The sequence below is a fragment of the Cynara cardunculus genome (genome assembly GCF_001531365.2).
Source record: "Cynara cardunculus var. scolymus isolate 2C chromosome LG 2, CcrdV1, whole genome shotgun sequence".
Taxonomy (NCBI): domain Eukaryota; kingdom Viridiplantae; phylum Streptophyta; class Magnoliopsida; order Asterales; family Asteraceae; genus Cynara; species Cynara cardunculus.
Genome location: NC_037529.1, coordinates 64,462,934 through 64,482,362, shown reverse-complemented (window position 1 = coordinate 64,482,362; position 19,429 = coordinate 64,462,934). Strand labels below are relative to the sequence as shown.

Below are 19,429 nucleotides of genomic sequence, written 5' to 3'. Positions count from 1 at the left end.
TTTATTTTAACAATTTCAAATATTACAATATGTATAATAATCAATTTGAGATTCCTTTAATCAATATATTATAGTTTTAATTTTTTTTAGCATTTTGTTTGTATAAGTTAATTCAATATTTGTTTTAATTATATTTTGAAATATTATAATTGTTTAATTTTTGAAGATACCTTTTTGATCATTTTACATTTTCATCAGTTAGCTTTATCAACATAATTTATTTATCAGCTAATAGTTAATTGAAGAATCATATAAACAAAGATAGCTGGGTAAGTGCTTACCAAGTAACATTACCTCACTGGATGAATACGGTAAGGACCAAAAATCTTATCCGGTAAGAGCGAGACAAGGACCAAGAGCCTTACCCGGTAAGTGAGAGCGACGACTTTTAATACAATAGACGCTTACCGGGTAAATTGTTGCATACGATGTTGTTTTAGTGGACTAAAATCTTACCCAATAAATAAATAATAATGTTAAATTTTACCCGTAAACATTCAATAGGTAAGTGTTTAGAAACTAAAATATCTGGGAGACAACTATTATTAGTAGTAAAGAAAAGCATAAAAGGTGGATGTGAGTGTTGCCATTAAATAATTAAGCGACAGCAACCGACCTGATTGCCAACGGGATTCTTTGAATTGGTTTAGACCCTCACCTGCTACTGCTTCAAATCTTCAATCCAATTCAAATTGCATCTACTTTCCCTCTCTAGATCCGATTGCCAATTGCCATGCCTTCAAGAAGAAGAACGCTGCTGAAGGTCATCATTCTTGGCGACAGCGGGTTTGTAGTTTTTCTTAATCGAGTTTCCTTCATATTAATCCAAGTCGTGAATCTTTTCATGATGGGTTGTTGATTCGATTTGCTTGATTATCTCAATGATTCAATTCAATAGGAGAAAGAAAGTTTACTTTGACTTGTGTAGTGGTCAAATTGATTGAATTTCTTTTTACTAACCTATCTTATACAGTTCGAAGTACTACAAATCCGTGATGTTTTCTGCTTGGGATTGTGTGTGTTTGATTCTCTTTCATATGAGTGTTTATAATAATTGCTTGCTCTTGAAGAATCAATTTGATTCGATGTCGTATGTTTGAAAGTATCACAGATTTGAGTTTATATCACCTCAATTCCCAGAAATTGGTTTCAATACCTTGTATGGAACTTCGTTTAGTCAGTATGGAGACGGTCTGTTAATATCGTGAATTTTGCTTAATTGTATCCTCTGTTTTGCTTACCAGACTGTTATTTGTGGGTGATGCAGGGTCGGTAAGACATCTTTGATGAACCAGTATCCTTCATTCTTAATTATCATATTTGTAATTTTTTTATTTACTTGGCATACAACGACTTCTTGTACAGTCACCTCCTTTTAGATCTCTTATGATCTCTGAGAAGTAATGCCACTGTTGGGGTGTTAATGGCATTACTCCTTGTTTACCCTTAACATTTAACTTTAGATATGTGAACAAGAAGTTTAGCAATCAATATAAGGCAACAATAGGAGCTGATTTCTTGACAAAGGAAGTGCAATTTGAGGACAGGCTCTTCACTCTGCAGGTTATTTTTGCTTCTGCTCTTATCCCTCTGAATGCATAGTTGGTTTTTATGGTTGATAGGATAGTAGTCAAATTGAATATTTCATTGTTACTTCTTTTCTTTCTTCTTACTTCTGTTTTGCTATGTTTATATGAATAATTGCATGTGGAAAATACTCTCATGCTCAACTGCATGCTCAGAGGAGATTTCCTGTTTTTGGTTAATTGTTGTATGCTATGTAGAGGGTATTGATTTTGGTGAGCGAAGTTTCCCTACTGAATTTTACATGATTCTTTGTCTATTTTAGTCCTTCTATAATGTGTCGATAATTGATGATAAATTTGATCAAAAAGTAGGAATAGTTCTAGGGAAACATTATTTGTGCTCCAAAAAGTTATTTATGCACTTTGTAACTTTTAAGCACATGTTGTCCCCACAAGTGGGAGAAATAGAGTGCAACCTTGAATGTAGATGATAATTTCCTGATTTTTAGCATTAATGTTAGCTTATACTGCTGTCAAATTAACCAGGAGAGCACATGTTGGTCTTTAGAGGTTGGTCACTTTCTTGAGGTGAGGTTAGTTGTGTCTTTACCACTTGTCCCGCCTTTGGCTATGCTTTTCTAGACACTGAATTGACAAATGGTCTAGGGACTAATAAATTAAGCTTATTTGGTGGCATTATTTGGCTATGGGGTCAAGTGTATAATATACTTTGAAGTTTCCTTCATGACCTTTCCTCGTGAAACCATCCTAATGTTGCTTGTCATGATTGGAACCTGATTCAGACATCAGTTCATTGATGCATATTCAGAAAAGAAGAAGCTTGGAGCCAATATTTCATTGTTGTAATATATGATCACGTACAAAGAAGTTTACATTATAAACAAACTAAGAAATACTAATCGACACAACTAGCCCTTGAACTATGACAAATGACAAAAGAGGATAATAAACTCTAACACCCCCTCAAACAACTTAAGATGGGGAAGAATGAGCTAGATTGAGTTTGGAAACAAGATTTTGAAAATGGCTCAAGAGATGAGCTTTGGTGAAGACATGATGACGGATCATCGGTAGAAATGTGAAGTAGATGGATCATCTTACGTACATGTTGCCGAATAAAGTGATAGTTGATCTTGATGTGTTTTGTACATTCATGAAATATGCCATTGTGAGCAATTTGAATGACACTCCTACAGTCTCACCCGAGTGTAGTAGGAGAGGATTAGTTAGCATCCATATCCAAAAGAAGCCAACGAATATGCTAAATAACTCCATAGGTATTCACCTCTCATATATATAACACCATGTGTATAAAACCCCGACACCATGAATACCATACCATTTAGCACTTCTACCAAATAGGATCAATACGATCAAACAACGCCAAGACTCCATACATGCCAAATACGTCTGACTCGTATGCCTATGTATCCATTGCAATACAACTCAAATTACATGACCCGATTTGAATGATCAACACACTCAAAAACATGTAATCTCAAATAAATATGCAATGTATGCAAATCACGTTCAAATGTCACCATTAAACCATTTTTTGCGTAACAAAGTCCCAAAACATATTTGAACCAATTTCAAACCAATAAAGCCTCCAACTTACTTGACTACTCCATGAAAGTCAACATAAGTCAATAGAAACACATTTACTTCATAGTTATGCAATTTCATTTATCAACATGGGAATATATCCCAAAACTCTTACTTATTTCAACCATCCTTCAAAATGTCACACACTAGTGATTTGTATCTCCAAATGCCTCAAAACCCAAATATAACCATTTTCAAGGTTTTATGAAATCAAGTGTACCAAGAATGCTAACATACCAAATAATCCCAACATTTGATAAAATCACAAGGGACACATTTGAAAGCTCAAAATAGACATTTTTGACATCTACATAGTTTTCACAAAGTAACTTGAAACTCACCTTGCTATGTTAAGTTGAACCTAGATCCCAAACCCGAATCTTCAGCTACAAAAATGAAGGCTTGAGAGCCGTCAAGCAAGAAAAACTCCTCTAAGAACTTTCTCCAAATTTCAACCCAAGTCTAGAGGTGCATCAAAATCAACCACAATATTAGATCCATGACAAAACCCAATCTAGATCTTAAAACACCCAAAAAGCTTACCCCTTCAAAATCTTGAAATCAAACACCATAAATCTTCAATCTCTAAGATAATCAAACATTTGCTTAAAGAACATTCCATGATCTATCCCCAACGAGCCAAAATCTCCAAGAAAGGAAGAGGAGGGAGGTGGTGGGATAGAAATGAGAAAACCGTAGAAAAATCGGCTTAAAAACCGATTTGCACCACAAATGCGGGTTGTAGTGCGGCTAAACCCACACAAAATGTCGCCCCTACCCGAATTCGTGGGTAAACAGGCCCTAATGTGGATTGGTGTGGCTAAACCCGCATTGACCACTACTTTGACTCCCAGTTGCCCCTTTCTTAGGACATAATACAAAATCCACCCCATATCATTTCCCAACGATGTAACTTGATACACAATTCTGTTTAAGGTTAAAATATCAGATGGAATACAAATGTGTTACAAATAATCCATGGAATCTAGTACTTTTGAGGTAACGTAGAATACACCGAACAATGGCAGAATGATCTAAGCAAGGAGCAACCATGAACTATTACAATATGGACAATAAATGCGAGATCCAGTCGGGTCACTTGAAGGTAGGCTAACGATCCCACAAATTGACGATACAAAGTAGAATCACGAAGGGGGAGTCCAACACCTGATGCAAGATGAAGATTATGCTCAAGAGGTATAGAGGCAATGTTGCTGTCCGAGATACCAACACAAGATAAAAGATTTGAAATNAGTCCAACACCTGATGCAAGATGAAGATTATGCTCAAGAGGTATAGAGGCAATGTTGCTGTCCGAGATACCAACACAAGATAAAAGATTTGAAATGTACTTTGCCTCGCATAAGTAGATAGCAACCTCAAGACCAAAAAAGTAGTGGAGAGTACCAAGATCCTTCATTTCAAAACAGAAGTTGAGAGATTGTTAGAGGTGTAAAATACCTGTAGTGTCACTTCCAGTGGTGATTATGTCATCGACATACAACAAAAGAACTTTTTAGTACGAGTAAAGACCTAGAGTCATAATGACTAGAAGAGAAGCCCAATGAAAGAGTTGTAGTGCTGAATTTATCGAACCATGCACAAGATGCTTGTTTGAGACCATAGAGAGCCTTTCATAGCCTGCAAAACCCTTTGGAGGAGAAATGTCTGGTACGCTGTTTTAAGAGAGCAATACAATAAGTCTTGTCTAGATAAAACTGGAGGCTCACAAGAACCATCATACTATTTGAACTAACTATCAACATGTATGGAGACAAATTAAAGCAAAGAGATAAGCAATATCACAAAAAAACTACCCAATGTCTAGTAACAACCGCATGAAATCCGGATTTCCAAAACCGATCTCCATCACTGAGAATGTAGGTACAGATATTAAGCAAGTGCCTAAAAATAACGCCCATCCGAACAGTTCAATCTTCAAGAAATGACAAAACAGTGTTTTTGGGTTTTGTCAAATACTGCAGCCAAAAAATCTCTTTTTTCTTCTCTCACAAGCTTTCTTAATTTTGTGAACTCTATTTTAATAAAATCTCTAAAATAAAAGATGATATACATCTCTTGTATTTGGCCAATATGTTTGGCTAATTAGTTTTTCTCATGGGTAGAAATAAATTATCCCTTTTTTGACTATGAAGAAGAGTTTGCCATCCTGGCGAGCACTCAACATATTGTCAGCTTTTCCCTTGCTAAGCTTTTGTCAACATATTGGAACCATTATCAGCTGTATGAACTTTATCAAGTTCAAGCAACCCAACTTCAAGAACGTATGTAATCCAATGATTCTTGACGTAAATATATTTTGTTCTTTTATGGAAAAAATTCTTAGCAAAATGAATTGCACTTTGATTATCAACAAGAACCATGCAGTGTTGTTGTTTGAAGTCAAGCTCCTGCAAAAATCCTTTCAACCACAATAATTCTTTACAGGCAAAAATCCTTTGTTTCTGATTTGGGGTCAATTATTATTGCATTTATAGTACCTTATCTCAAAGGTTCATACGAGTCGGGAAAGGTTTGTCAAACGAAGGTTTATTCCGCAATTGGTGTTCACAGTTGTGACGTTTTCCCATCAACCTTCTCACCTGATGCAAAGATGTCTTTTGTCTGCATCTTTATTGCCCTTATTGATATTCAATGCCTTTCTACCAACTTGACATCAAGATGTCTTTCTTAATGTTATTTTTTATGATGAGGTGTTTATGAAGCAGCCACCAAGGTCTATCGTCTTCAAAGATCCTTATATGGTCTCAAACAATCTCCAAATACATGGATAGATTTTCATAGGTTCTCTGATATTTTTACTGATCTACAGTGTCTTCGATATTTTCTAGTGATTGATGCGGAATATTTGTTATGCCAAAGGAATCATTTATTAGATTTACCCTCTGAGTGTAGGTTGTGGGTTGCAAACTCACTTATGGTTGGTAAGTTATTACTAGAGGATGGGAAGCTTTTGTAGATGAAATATACAACTTGTTAGGAAACTTAATAATGCGACTATTGCATGAGATCTGGTGTAGGTAGTCAATTCATGCTTTCCCCTTACACAGATCCCTTGGATGTAGTTCTTATTTTGAGGTATCGAAAGGCTTTTTGTATTCTGATGCCGCTGTAGAATTGGTACCTTTTCTGAGAAGGGTTCTGGAAATGCATGATTCTAAGATGCAGATTGGACAGATTTCCGTTTTCTAGTCAATCTATCACTACCTATTCTGGTAGGTGGAGTGTTAGGATCCGAATGTTGATCAAGTAGTGTGTTACCTGGTCCAGTTCACGTGGAATAAAATTCCTGGAAATCAGGAACAACTAGCTGTAGTTGGATGTTTCTTTTTTATCCCTTTTTGTTAGGCAGAAATTTCATCTCGTGGAAAAGCAAGAAACAACAAACTGTATCATGGTTTAGTGCTGAATCCGAGCACCATGCTATGACAGATATCTCCTCTGAGTTGATATGGACCAAATGACTATCACATGAATTAGGGACTCCTACAAATAAACAATTGAGGCTATACTTAGATGATTAATCTGCCATTGGTATGGCAAAGAATCAAGTTTTTCATGAGATGAGCAAACACGGTGAAGAACACTGTCATCTTGTGAGGAACTAGATCATGGGTGCTCCTACTGCTTCTCAATTTTATTCAACGAGTTCATACTGAGATCAACTTGCAAACTAGTGAAACCCTTGTGGAAGTTTTAGATAGACTTCATTTGCAGCAAGTTGAGCTTGATTGACATCTGTGTTCCAATTTGAGGAGCATGAAGAGAGTCATGATGATTCATAACTCTCTAATGTTTATCTTCTGTTTATTTTGGTAGGTTAGCTTTATCTTGATCCATCTTGTAAGGAGGTTTTCATTCTCAATTGTAGATGAGTTTTCAGCTCAAGAAGTTACATCTTTGTGGATGAAAAACGTTCTTAAAACTCTTCTTTGAGAAGAATTTGGATTGAATTTGAGATTGATGAATTTGAAACATTTTGATTGGTTAGTCAAACATTCTTGAAATATTCTACTAACTCATCTTTGACTAACCAACCAGAACGTTGCAAACCGGTCGATCCCAAATTCTTTTCTCATATATTCTATGCATAAAATATTCTTGAATTCGGGATCGACGAGTTTGCAACATTTTGATTGGTTACAAACTTTCTTGAAATATTTGGTAATGCACGCAAATCGTCACTGGGAGGGCTCGCACAACGGGCTATTAGCTCAGTGGGTAGAGCGCGCCCCTGATCTCAATTGGTCAAATTCGAAGCACATATCTCCTTCGAGTGCTCATCATGACATCAGTCATTTGCTTTTGCACCCATAGTACATCTTTAGCACGAGATTTTTGAGTTTTTTGCTTGTCTACCATTTCACCACCAAGACTGTTCTGAATTAGTGGATGCTGCCAAAGGGAGCGGCGATGCCATATGCAAAAGGGAAGAGACTCGTAGACTAGCAGAGGCAAATAAAGCTTTTGCAAATTTTCGTTAATCCATGAAAAATCTTTTGTAAACTGACTTCTGTTTTTGCAGATCTGGGATACAGCAGGACAGGAAAGATTTCAGAGCCTTGGTGTTGCTTTCTACCGCGGAGCAGATTGTTGTGTCCTAGTGTACGACGTGAATGTTCAGAAATCCTTTGATAGTCTCAACAATTGGAGGGAGGAATTCCTCATCCAGGTGTTTCTTTATAAACCAAATCCCAATCCCAATCCCACCCAAAGAAGCACATTCCTTTGAATTTTGCAATTGTTTTGTATTGTCGATGAATGTTATTTCCGGCAAGTTGTGTTACGAATTGATGACTAAGAAATACCTTGCAGGCAAGTCCTTCAGATCCAGAAAATTTTCCGTTTGTGGTTCTGGGTAACAAGGTTGATGTAGACGGTGGCAACAGCAGAGTGGTATGCCTGCTTTGAGTTTTCACTTGGGGATTTTATGACAATACAAGATTTCTTTTTTGATGTATATAATATTTACATACGGCAAATACTCACTTTGGTGAAATTTGAACCCTTGACATCCTGAGAGGCTGGACTTTACCGGTAATCTGGGTACCACTAGGCCAACAGCCCTTTGGTGATTGAACCACAAGGGTTGTGGTGTAATGGTTGAGGTCTTGGGGGATGTGGTGGAATATCCCATCTGCCCAGGGTTCAATTCCAGGCGTTCGCAACAATTGTGGCCACTGAGTTTATCAAGGTTGATTTCGTACGATCACAATTTTCTGGGAATTAGTCCAGGCATAGCCATCCAAAAAGAAAACCTTTGGTGGCTGTACAATATTCTTTTATCTCATTTGCCCCCAACGTCAATGGCTTGCTAACAGGTATCTGAGAAAAAAGCCAGGGCTTGGTGTGCCTCAAAAGGCAACATACCATATTTTGAGACCTCTGCAAAGGAGGGAATCGATGTTGAAGAAGCTTTTCAAGTTATTTCAAAGAATGCCTTGACTATTGGAGATGAGGAAGAAATGTAAGTTTGAAACCAACTTTCTTTACCTGTTTTTAGAAGCAACAAATGTATAATCACATGTATGATCAGTACACCCCTTCATTCATAAAAGGTAGGGACTCTTTCTCATGCACTTCCAAAGTTTAAGTGATCATCTTTGTTGGAGTCCTACTTCAGCTATACCTTGACAATTTATTCTCAATATTTGTTGGAACCTCCCTTTTCTCCCTAAGTGCTCTCTTTGAGAATAATCAGATGGGGTTCTACAAATCTCACATGGTATATAGCCAAAATCTACCACTCTAAGGGACTCACTCTGTGACATTTGTACCCGTCTAGTCTCAGTTGAAGTCCCACATTGGCTAAACTTGAAACCCTTTCTTCTCGATATATGTTGGAACCTCCCTTTTCTCCTCAATAGCTCTTTTTGAGAGTAATCTGATGGGGTTCCAAACATCTCACATGGTATCAGAGGCAAATTCTACCACTCTCAGGGACTCGCTTCTCTGGGGACTGGGGCATCCATACCCTTCTAGTCTCCAGAGTCTCACATTGGTTAGACTTTAACCCTTTCTCCTCGATATATGTTGGAAACTCCCTTTTCTCCAATTGAAGAACTCTTTTGGGGAGTAATTAGATGGGGTTCCACATATATCTTACAAGCTTCTTGTGGAAAGGAGGAAGATGCATTATAAAAGTGCTCTTCTTATGGAATAATAGCTTAATTAATTGGATTAGTTCATTAAAGAAGAATCAATATGAAGACGTAAACTATCAATACTGCACAAAATTCGGTCAGTAGTCGCTCAAGTGGTGTTTAAGACCTGCACCGTTTGGTGATCTGTATGGTTCGTGTTTTAAGACACGTTTTGGATGCTTGTTTCACAGATTTTTCTTCAGTAACTTGCTTTTATGTTCCTTTTCCACATCAATCAAAAACCAACTTGGGTAATATGTTTCAACAGTTTGGTTTGATTGCATGGAGTTCAATTACAGTTGCATGCCTAATTTGTTGTGGGAGATTATTGGATAACAAGATTTTTGGTACTAGAGAATGTAAAATTTAACATGATATGTGTTTGTTTGTGAAGATATGTGCCGGACACCATTGATGTAGGGAGCAACAGCCAACAGAGGGCCTCCGGATGCGAATGCTAAAAGCAAATATGAGAGATTCTTTTGTGTAAAATTTACTGCTTATCGTTCCTTTTAAGGATGTTGTGATCTTGTAAGTTGATATTGATACCCATTTATGGGAAAACACAAATTGGATGTCATGACAAATATTCTTCATGAATACTTACGAAATTGGTGGTTTCTCTATAGTTAAGGTTCCTAAATAAATCCCTATCTCTCTCTCTCTCTCTCTCTCTCTCTATATATATATATATATATAGGGTGGTAATCATTTGACAATCCGGTTATTTGTGAAATTTGTGAGATCTAACTACATGTATGGGTTCAGTGAGTAATCACATTTCATATCTAGGTTTAATTTTTGAAACATAGACAGTCATGCTTTGCAAAAATCAATAAGTATTAACAATATGAATTGCCATGATTGAGTTTAATGTTTGAAATAGAAAAACATATTGGCCTGGGTTTGGTAATTAATTACAGTGTGAATGGTAATTATGGATTCAACATGTGATTGTCGATGGATTTCACAGTTTTTACAAAATACAAAGTTCTCCTATAAATAGTCTCATATGTATGTATATATAGAGAGCCAGAGGGGCAGGTTTAAGGAAAAACAAAAATGAAAAGCTGAGAAACACATTAATAACTATTCATTTTTAAGGGTACATTTTCATACAAGTAATTTGTCTTGTACGCACATGTTCATAACATGCACACTTGCATTAAAACCAAGAACATCTTTAATCACTTGTATACACATTTGCATATCATACAAATAAAAAGTTACGAGGATGTTTCTCAGTTTTTTTATTTTTTTGGATTAAAATAATAATTTTGTGGTTTTGTCCAACGTTGTTCCACCTTTTTTATAGAACAAAAAGATCTGGTTTTGTCCCAACTTGTCGCACCTCAATTTTATCCCATGTCAAACATGGAAGAAGCTGTTCTACCCTAAGATGAAGAACATGTTTTGTTTGATTTTACTAAAAGATAATACGGTTTATGAATCAACTGAATCTTAATATCAAGTACACAGCCTTTCAAATTTTAGTACCAGGTGGTGTTATGCACAAATTAAAATCCTAATATCACAACCTTCATTTTGGTTGATGTCATCTCACCAAAGTGATCTTTAGGGGTTGTTTGTTTACCTCTTAATAATTCCATTTAAAAAGAGAATCTTGTTTGACAAAAAAAAAAATCTGCCTCTTAATGGTTTCAAAACCATCTAAATGATTTTGTATCCTACGCCTCCCTTAATCATTCAGCGCCCTAGTTTCATTGTAAACAGTTACCAAACAATTTTATTTCATTTTAAACTATATCATGAGAGCTTCTTAATCATTCTGCACCAAATCATTCAACAACTACCAAACAACCCCTTAGTCATGTAAACAAGTTCAAAGTCCCCTTCCCCCCTTAAAAAACAATGTTGACATTAGACAAAACAGAATCTTGAACAACACTGATTCGGATTTGTGAACGAAAGTTCAACGTCAAGCATACCCTTCTCCATAAAGATCTTGGCTTTTAACAATAATCGGAATACACCGAGTGTCTATAGCCATAAGACATACAATACCTTAACAAGATAATAATACTCCAAAAGACAGTCTACTTTCTGACCATAAACCCCAAGTATATCTACAAAACATAACATAAAACATGAAAATCTAACTAGTTAACTTCCATTGATACTACTACTAGCTTAATTAGGCACAGATGCATGATAGGATGAGGTAGTTCAGAGATGTTGTAAAAAAGTCAAAATAACCCCCTCCCTCTGATTGTACCAATCTTCAAATCAATCCAGATCCTCAATTTCATAGCTTTACCAATATGCAATATTGCCTGCCAATCAGAAATTCAACACTTCAAGCATATTGTCCTACTAGTGAATAAGATTAAGATTAAGATTAAGAAATCAAGCGGATAACTCACTTGGTAATAGTTGTTAGGACTACTTGTGGTATAACAATAATACAAGGTTGGTGCCAAATTTCACTTCATCCCAACCGATGAGAGTTTATCCGGGTTGTTTGAAATCTGAGCTGAGTTTCCCGCAACTGTGCTAGGTATAATTGGGTTAGAAAAGGGTGTCGGTGCCATCATTGGTCTTGAGAGTGGTGGCCTTTGAGGAGTCATGCTCATTGGACTTGGTGGCCTTTGTACAGCATTTGGAAACGGCATTCCACCTCTGTTGGGTAATGGATGCGGCATAGGTCTGGTAGAAGCGGCAGATGACATGCCCAGCCTGGCAGCGATTATTTGGGCACGTTCATGGTAAAGTCTTTGCTTTGACCTTTCCATCTGTTCCCTAACCCTCGCTACAACACCATCCATCTCGGTAAAGAAAGCCAACTTAGTCTCCAACTTGTGCAGCTGCAGAATGAAGTTACACAATAATTATCACTTTAGAGTCCAAGCAAGAGTCTTGTTATTGTTAAATATTGGGCAAACTGCTTCAAAATGCAACAAAGTCTGGTTTAGCAGCCCATTTGATGTAACGAAAAAAAAAATCTGTAACAAAGTTCCAAACTTCCTATTTTGGCTGGTAACCTGCTGATCTTGTACCATTTAATGTCATGGATACTCGTTTACAAAAGGTTTATGAAAGGGTTAAAGCAAAGTGGACAAAAGGATTGACATCCACGACATCAAATGCCAAGTTACCAGTCAAAAAGGAAAAAAAATAGAAAATTTTGAAACTGTATTACATTAAATAATAAATTTTGAAACTTACTTATGCTGGAGAAAGAAAATCTTTGTTACAGCAAACATGGTTGCATTTTGCCCTTAAAAATTCAGAGAAACTGGTCAGTAACTAATTTACCTGCTTCTCTATTAACGATGTGGCAAGCTGTCTAATCTGGTCCTCTTCCTGGTCTGCCAAGAATTTTGCCTTAACTGCTGCAGCAGAGATGGCAGTGACAGCTGCACTTGTTAATTTATGCATGTCTGGGTCATCTTTAGTGTCTAGTGGGTGTTTGTTCACATTCTTACAGTCTTTTGCTCCTGCCTCCTCTACATCATTAAACATAATCAATCAACTGAATTACAATTTAGAAGACAATTTCAGACAAGAGTCTAACATTAGGATGACTCTAGTCACTTCAACTTTAAATAATAATAAATAAAAGGTGCAAATGTGTTAACAAGTTTGTAAGACGAGCATGAAAATTGAAATGGACATTCGACGGGAAGATAAAATATACGGTATGTCCGACTCCAACTTCCCAGGCATCAGAGAAGTAGAGTACAAACTTCCCAAGTTCTAGGTGAATTTATTACTGTTAAACATCATCTGCAATTTTTTTTTATTAATCATTGTTATCTGAAGTATCATTGTAAATGTTCAAGAAATCAATAACTCTACTGCAATAGGAAACTAGATGAAACCTGAGTTTGCAGTGTTTTCAGCCAGTGAAGTGTTAGATTGGTGAGGCTCTGCTGTCTCTGACGGAAGGGATTTAGATACCATCTCCTCATCTTTTGGAGCCTCTGTAGAACGAGAGACCCCTAACGGTGGACCACCATCAGCAGAACCTTCAGACTCCTTTTTAGAACTTGAAGGATTCTCGATTTGATCTGTTTGCTCATTAGTTTCTGCAGCAATAATTGCCTTCTCGGTAATTGGATCCTTGTCTTTCTTTGAAGAAGCAGAAATGCCCTTTCTACCAACATTCTTGCCTTTCTTGGGAAGCACCACTTCTGCTGGAATAGGATTTTTCTTTTCTCCATGAGAAACAGAAGATTCTTTCTTACCTTCCTTGTCATTATCATCATTTACTGAACTGTCACTAAGAATTAAGCTAGACTTTTCTTCTTCCTGCTTCCTGCTAGAATCTGTCTTGTCTTTCATGCCCTCTTGCTCCACCTTTTCTTGGACATCTCTGCATACCCATGTAATGTCAGTTATATTTCTAACAGATTATTTAAATATGATTCTACAGGTTTATTGACCTCTCTGTGTTATCTGGTTTCTTCTCATCTGTTGGATGTTCAATAACAAAGGAATGCCTTGCAGAGAGCTGCAAGCCAGTGCCACCACTAGAAACAGATTTCAGAGAAGTACGGGCTGAAGCAGTGACAATATTGGGATCCACCAACCGACTCAAGAATGCTGCCTGGAAAAAGGAAAACCAACATACTAACTAAACAGAGGCACCAAAGTCGAGCAAATAGATAAGAGAGCTTTTATTCAAGCCTTCAATTTTACTTTCCTTCTGGGGTTTAGAGATCACCAATGTTTTAGAGCATATTATGTACATCATACATGGTCATTCTAGTAAAGCATTATGGAACTTATTTCTGGAACTCCCGAATTTATCCTTAGTTTTGGCCCTTGAGCCCACATAGTAAAAAGTTATAAAAATAAAAAAGTGAGCAATGCCTATTTCTTTCCTAGTCTCTAGTAGATATCTGAAAAAGTTCCCAATGTTTTACCCACATGCTCAACCCTACTTATTGTACTTGACCACTAAACTTTTTAAGAGCCAACAAGCCACCAGTTCTAAGAAAATCCTAAATGGCACCAGTCCAATACATTTATCATCTTGAGAGAACCAAAATAACATTATGATTTGCTCTCCATGTTGGATATTCATGCATTTCCTACTATTATATCATACATAAAACACAAATTGCATTTCAGAAGTTTCTGGAACTCATATCTCTTGATTGGTTTTAGTTATCAGTTCTAATAAGCATTTAACTTACCATTGCCATGACAGGGTTGCCAGCATCAGCAAAAGAAAGTTTCCCATCATGGGAAGGACGAGAACCCACAGCATCAAATGCTTCTCTGAGTGCTTTCACTGCAATGTTCACACCATTCTCCTGATTATCTTTTAGTTTATCAGGATCCGCTGATTCTGAAATGTCCATCGGAGAGGGATCAGGTTCATCATTATTGGATGGAGCATCATCTGGAGGCAAAGCATCAGTATTGAGGAGGGCCTTAGGATCATCAGTTTCTTTCATATCAGGGGAATCACCGAGAGGTGTATCATTCTTGATTGCAACTGCATCTGTTTTTTCCTTCAAATTTACATCAACTTCTACTTTGTCCACATTTTCCTCTGGACTTGCATCAACTTCTTTTTTCTCATCATTTTCATCGGGACTTGCATCTTTCTTCTCAGCTTTTTCCTTGTTACTTGCATCATCTTCATCATCACAGTCCCGGAAAGTATCTTCAATTGGCATTTGAACAAAGTGCAATATACACTGAGCTTTTGTTTTTGTGGCCACATGTTCAGCAATCTCATTCCAGTTCTCACTGAATAGTTCCAGGGCTTCAAGAAGGAGCAGTGTCTCTTGGTCTGTCCACTTCCCACTACTTGCCCCAGCAGCATCAGCAGGCTCCATAATAATGAAATCAGATGGGGACATATCGGAATCAAACTTGCCGTCGTTGAAGCAATCAGTACATAAGTCAAAATCTGCCTGCCTAACAGAAACTGAATCAACATAGAGCAACAACTGTGGTAACAACATAAACAGAGATGATATAGATGATACAGCCGTAATATTGGACAGGGAAGTGCACTTAAGTCCTTATCCAAAGGGCTTAAGCTTAGTTCTTTATTTTGTGTCTTTATTCTAGTACAGTTTCTCTCTCTAGCTAATTTCCTATGTGGTTACATAACAAGGTTTACATCCCCACTTGCATTTATCAGAATCCTGCATCCAATGAAGAAAAAACATTGAAGATCATCTTTGGTACTATACAAATCTAGTGTTTTACGAACTGTACTTAGTTGGGGATACCAAGTACATGAGTGGATAGTAGGTCACAACAAAAGTGATGGATATATCATGTGCTGCAAGAGAACTGTTCTATCAGAAAAGCTAATAATGTTACTAAACCCCAAAGAGGCCTCATTTTGACATGACAGTTGACACCATGATCTTACCAATAGACACTTTATCCATTCATATGAAAACTAGAAAAGAACCAAGTACTGGTTCACATATGCCTACATTTGCTTGGGAATAACAAAAAAATAAAATAAAATGTCGAATCCCACTGAATTGAAACAAAAATTTGTATTGGACTACACGATGGTTCAGTTATTTATGCCAATACTTTTGGGCCATTCCGTTCAGTTTTGTCTTTCCAAAGTCTTTTAACCAAACAGAAGCATGTGTGTGAGTTGAATTTGTTTTACAATGGTTGGAACTTGAATTTTAATATTGACTGATCTTTTTATTATATTTCATGGGTGTTCTTGTGATGGTATTTGAATTACCCTTGGTTGAATTTTTGACTATGTTAATATTATTTGAAGGTTGGAAAGATGAAAAACTGAATGCATTCCATCTCTTAGGCCAAAACCACATGACAAAATTAAGACTACCATGGTTTCACTCGGTTGGCAGTTCATAAATACCCTAAATTGACTTGGGCAGTAAGTTCTGCAGGTAAAAGAACAGAATGAAACAGAAAACATGAGCAGGCCTACATTGGCTGCATCAAGTTCTACATGTGACCATGCTTTTAGATTCTGCTATGCTCATGTTAGCATTGGATGAAAGATTATCTTCCATCCAATCTACTTATAGCATGACAGACTTCTCCTTATCTTCCAAAGCCTATCTCCTATTTATCTATTCTTATTTTATAATCTTTTTTTCTTTCTAATTGATCCAGAATTTTAGGCATAAAAGCTCGTGGTTTCTACATAAAATTCCATTGCCATATGAGATGAAGTCTTTGTACTTGAGTTTGGGCTTTAGGATATGAATGAATTAAAGATGCGGTGATTATTATCGGTTTTCATTTTACTTGAATGATGTTGACCAAACTGTTTGCCTAATCTAAGGATTGGATCTGCCATCTCTTAATCACAGTAAACAAAAAGCAGGCAATAGTTATGCAAGGAAAACCAGCCAATCAAATAATCAAAAACATAACCACCCAAGCTTGACAAAGGCACAAACATCACAGGCCACTAAATAGGTGTGTGATATCGTTGCGCATATCTGTATATACATATATAAGCTCCTTCAAATCTGTGCATGTGAGAAGCATGTTGAAAACTAGCTTTCACATTAATTTTCCGCTTAAATCTAAAAGATTGGAACAGTCAGATTTATCCTGTTAATAAGGTTTAGCGAAGGACAAGTAGATGCAATCCTTACCAAATCCTTAACATCACAAACTCCTTTGGTAAAAGAGAAAGAAGTTCAAAGGATATCCAGCATCCCTCGCTACGTTTGTGGTTAGTTTGTTAACGATGGATGAGAAGAAACCACTTCCCTTTTCTTTTCTTGTCCCTTAAATTTCAATCCAAGCAAAGCATCATTAAGAGAGAAGAGAAACCAAGTTCAAAATAGTGCATCTATTCATGTGTTTAGCTTGATTCAAAATGCATGGATAAGAATAGACGGAGATTCCCCTTTGTGTGTTTACACTTTACCCATCTACTTTTTATTTGACAAATCAGATATTGCAATTAAAAGGCATGAGTAGACACCTTTTGGTAGAAGGGTGTACCAAAAAAATTGAAGAGAACTAAATTGTCCTGATAAAATTATCAACATGGAAATAGAGAATTCTAAGAAACAACATACCTGCTTCTGGCAGTGGTAACGCTTACGAGAGCAATCAGCTGCACATGAATTGCAGTGATACTCAACAGATGGTCCCTCGGGCTGCACTGATTCATCAGTTATCATGGACTCTGGCAACCGGGATGGAACAGCAAGGGTTGCAAGACTAGTCCTGGGAGCTGCTGGTGGGCACAATTGCTCCACCTCAAACTCATACAGATTCTGTATCAATGAATTTACTTTTGCAGCTTCTTCAGCATCACCCATTGAGCTAGTGATATCTGCCTCAGGGAATGGATGATAATTAATCAACCCCCAATACTCTAAAAACTCCATCACCTCTTCCTTAGCATCCAGTTCTCCAATTGATATCTCAGAAAGATCTTTTGCCTCAATTTCAGTATTGGGATTGGCATGAAATCTTTTCATAATGGAGTTTCTTATCTCCATGTAAAGTTCAGGAGTCCGATTTTCCACTTCTCCATTAAAGAAAGAAGGCATTGCTTTCTCCTCCAACTGATGAACTTTTGTCCATGAGAACCAACCTACAAGACCCTCCGTGAATCAGTTGGCAGTAGATCATATGTGAGTCACAAAAAAGCTACAACATTCTATTCATCATCTCAGTAGTAATTCCCATGCCACAACACCATATTTAATAACAATAATGCAAACCAGAATATTAAAAAAATAAAGTATGCAACTCTTAACGAATCCCAGTTCCCAGAACATTTGCTGATCCATCATTTCGATTATAGGATGTCCGCAAAATTACATTCTACTATGCACTAATAATGGAACATGTCGAGTTTGCTATCTTATTTGCTAGCTCTAGCAAACCTAGGCACTGTATGCAGGTTAAGAACTCAACAACCCAAAAGCAATAAAATTTTGCTGCAACCAAGCTAAGCAAGCAGACTAAGAATTATAATTGTAAATGATTTAAACAAGCTACATTTACTTACCACAAGAAATCGGTACAACCTGGGAATTAGCATCACGCGCTTTTAAGTGGTCATATTCAGCTTCCATCTTCGCTTCCAACGCCTCCCAGGCTTCTTTCCTAGCATTCAATTCCTCCTCCACCTTCGCCGCCACCGGCGTCCCCAACATCGAACCTTCCCCTTCGCCATTCACAATCACCGCGTCCCAAAACGACGTAGAGTCAGCGTAATTTGGTTGTTGACGAGCTCTGGTGCACGGTCCATTGTGGATCGGAGGGAACAGCACCGGCGATGGTTTCTCACGAGCTTGACGCTTCGAAGACAACGACGGTGGCGGAGTCGATGTGTTGCTGTTGCTAAGAATCGAGGCTTTCCTCTTCAGCCCTCCGCCTCTTCTCCGTGAAGATGGTAGCTCCGCCGACGATGGTGTTGCCGCTTCGGTGGCGGTCGCCGGTGAATTGTGCTTCTCTTCCATTTTTAGGGCTCGTTTGGGAACGCACTCTGAAGGCTTAACAGGGTCGTCTTCGAAGATCTACTCACAACGCTGCTTTTTGATGTATTATTTTGTGTATCGCGTCTCATCATTGTTAAGGTGCTCAGCGTAAATCTATACCTTTAATTGCCACTGCATTCGGATCCGACGGTCACAAGAAATTCCCTTCAAAACCCAATTGAAAATCCCCTAAAATATCGTAAATCATCGTCAACTTCCATATAACATTTACAATTAGTTATTCAAATATATACTATATTATAAAATGTTTGATAAAAAAATTTTAAAAACCATTTTTTTTTCATAAAATACTGTTTATTAATGCATGTTACTTAAAACTCAAGATTATAAGTAGATTGTGCGTAAGTACAACTTATTAAAACTTCATATCTAAATTTGTGTAACTAACTRCAGATAAACATAATCAAATACAGGATAAATATCTTATTTTAAATATAAAAAATTTAAAATATAATTAGGATAATCATTGAATTCTAACATAATATTTAATTATTATATTTATAAAATACTAGAAGCGTACTCGCGCAATGCAGCGAGATACATCATGATTTTAATATTTTATTTCATTCTTTATCTCAGTCGATGTTATAATATGGCTTTATGTGATTTTGAGAAAGCGATGATGTTTTTATTTTTGAATAAAATATATGTTTGA

At 36.9% G+C, this 19,429-nt stretch overlaps 2 protein-coding genes across 3 annotated transcripts; one reads left to right on the top strand and one right to left on the bottom strand.

Annotated features, from left to right (window-relative positions):
• Positions 1 to 580: 580 nt before the first annotated feature.
• On the top strand, positions 581 to 9,959 carry LOC112505838 (ras-related protein Rab7-like). Its single transcript, XM_025109871.1, has 7 exons — positions 581 to 786; positions 1,268 to 1,294; positions 1,464 to 1,563; positions 7,699 to 7,845; positions 7,989 to 8,069; positions 8,495 to 8,640; positions 9,711 to 9,959. The coding sequence occupies exons 1-7, from the start codon at positions 734 to 736 to the stop codon at positions 9,775 to 9,777; spliced, it is 621 nt and encodes a 206-aa protein (XP_024965639.1). The 5' UTR covers positions 581 to 733; the 3' UTR covers positions 9,778 to 9,959.
• A 1,423-nt stretch (positions 9,960 to 11,382) lies between these two features.
• On the bottom strand, positions 11,383 to 18,780 carry LOC112506576 (SWI/SNF complex subunit SWI3D). Of its 2 annotated transcripts, none has more exons than XM_025110720.1 (8): positions 18,282 to 18,780; positions 17,338 to 17,861; positions 14,479 to 15,207; positions 13,723 to 13,886; positions 13,159 to 13,652; positions 12,593 to 12,783; positions 11,701 to 12,141; positions 11,383 to 11,610 (listed from the first exon to the last, which is right to left on the bottom strand). In XM_025110720.1, exons 1-7 carry the CDS (start codon positions 18,733 to 18,735, stop codon positions 11,761 to 11,763), a joined length of 2,937 nt encoding a protein of 978 aa, XP_024966488.1. In that variant the 5' UTR covers positions 18,736 to 18,780; the 3' UTR covers positions 11,383 to 11,610; positions 11,701 to 11,760. The 2 variants fall into 2 exon arrangements, with proteins under 2 accessions (XP_024966488.1, XP_024966489.1); XM_025110721.1 differs by having other exon boundaries at positions 12,593 to 12,774.
• Between the last annotated feature and the right edge of the window lie 649 nt (positions 18,781 to 19,429).

Bases quoted from the DNA above. Each gene is read 5' to 3' on its own strand.
- LOC112505838 (XM_025109871.1), top strand. From the start codon at position 734: ATGCCTTCAAGAAGAAGAACGCTGCTGAAGGTCATCATTCTTGGCGAC. The intron at 1,564-7,698 runs GTTATTTTTGCT...CTGTTTTTGCAG, and splicing joins ACAGGCTCTTCACTCTGCAG to ATCTGGGATACAGCAGGACA. The intron at 8,070-8,494 runs GTATGCCTGCTT...GCTTGCTAACAG, and splicing joins ACGGTGGCAACAGCAGAGTG to GTATCTGAGAAAAAAGCCAG.
- LOC112506576 (XM_025110720.1), bottom strand. From the start codon at position 18,735: ATGGAAGAGAAGCACAATTCACCGGCGACCGCCACCGAAGCGGCAACA. The intron at 15,208-17,337 runs GTATGTTGTTTC...TCTGTTAGGCAG, and splicing joins GTTACCACTGCCAGAAGCAG to GCAGATTTTGACTTATGTAC. The intron at 13,653-13,722 runs GTCAATAAACCT...ATGGGTATGCAG, and splicing joins AAACCAGATAACACAGAGAG to AGATGTCCAAGAAAAGGTGG.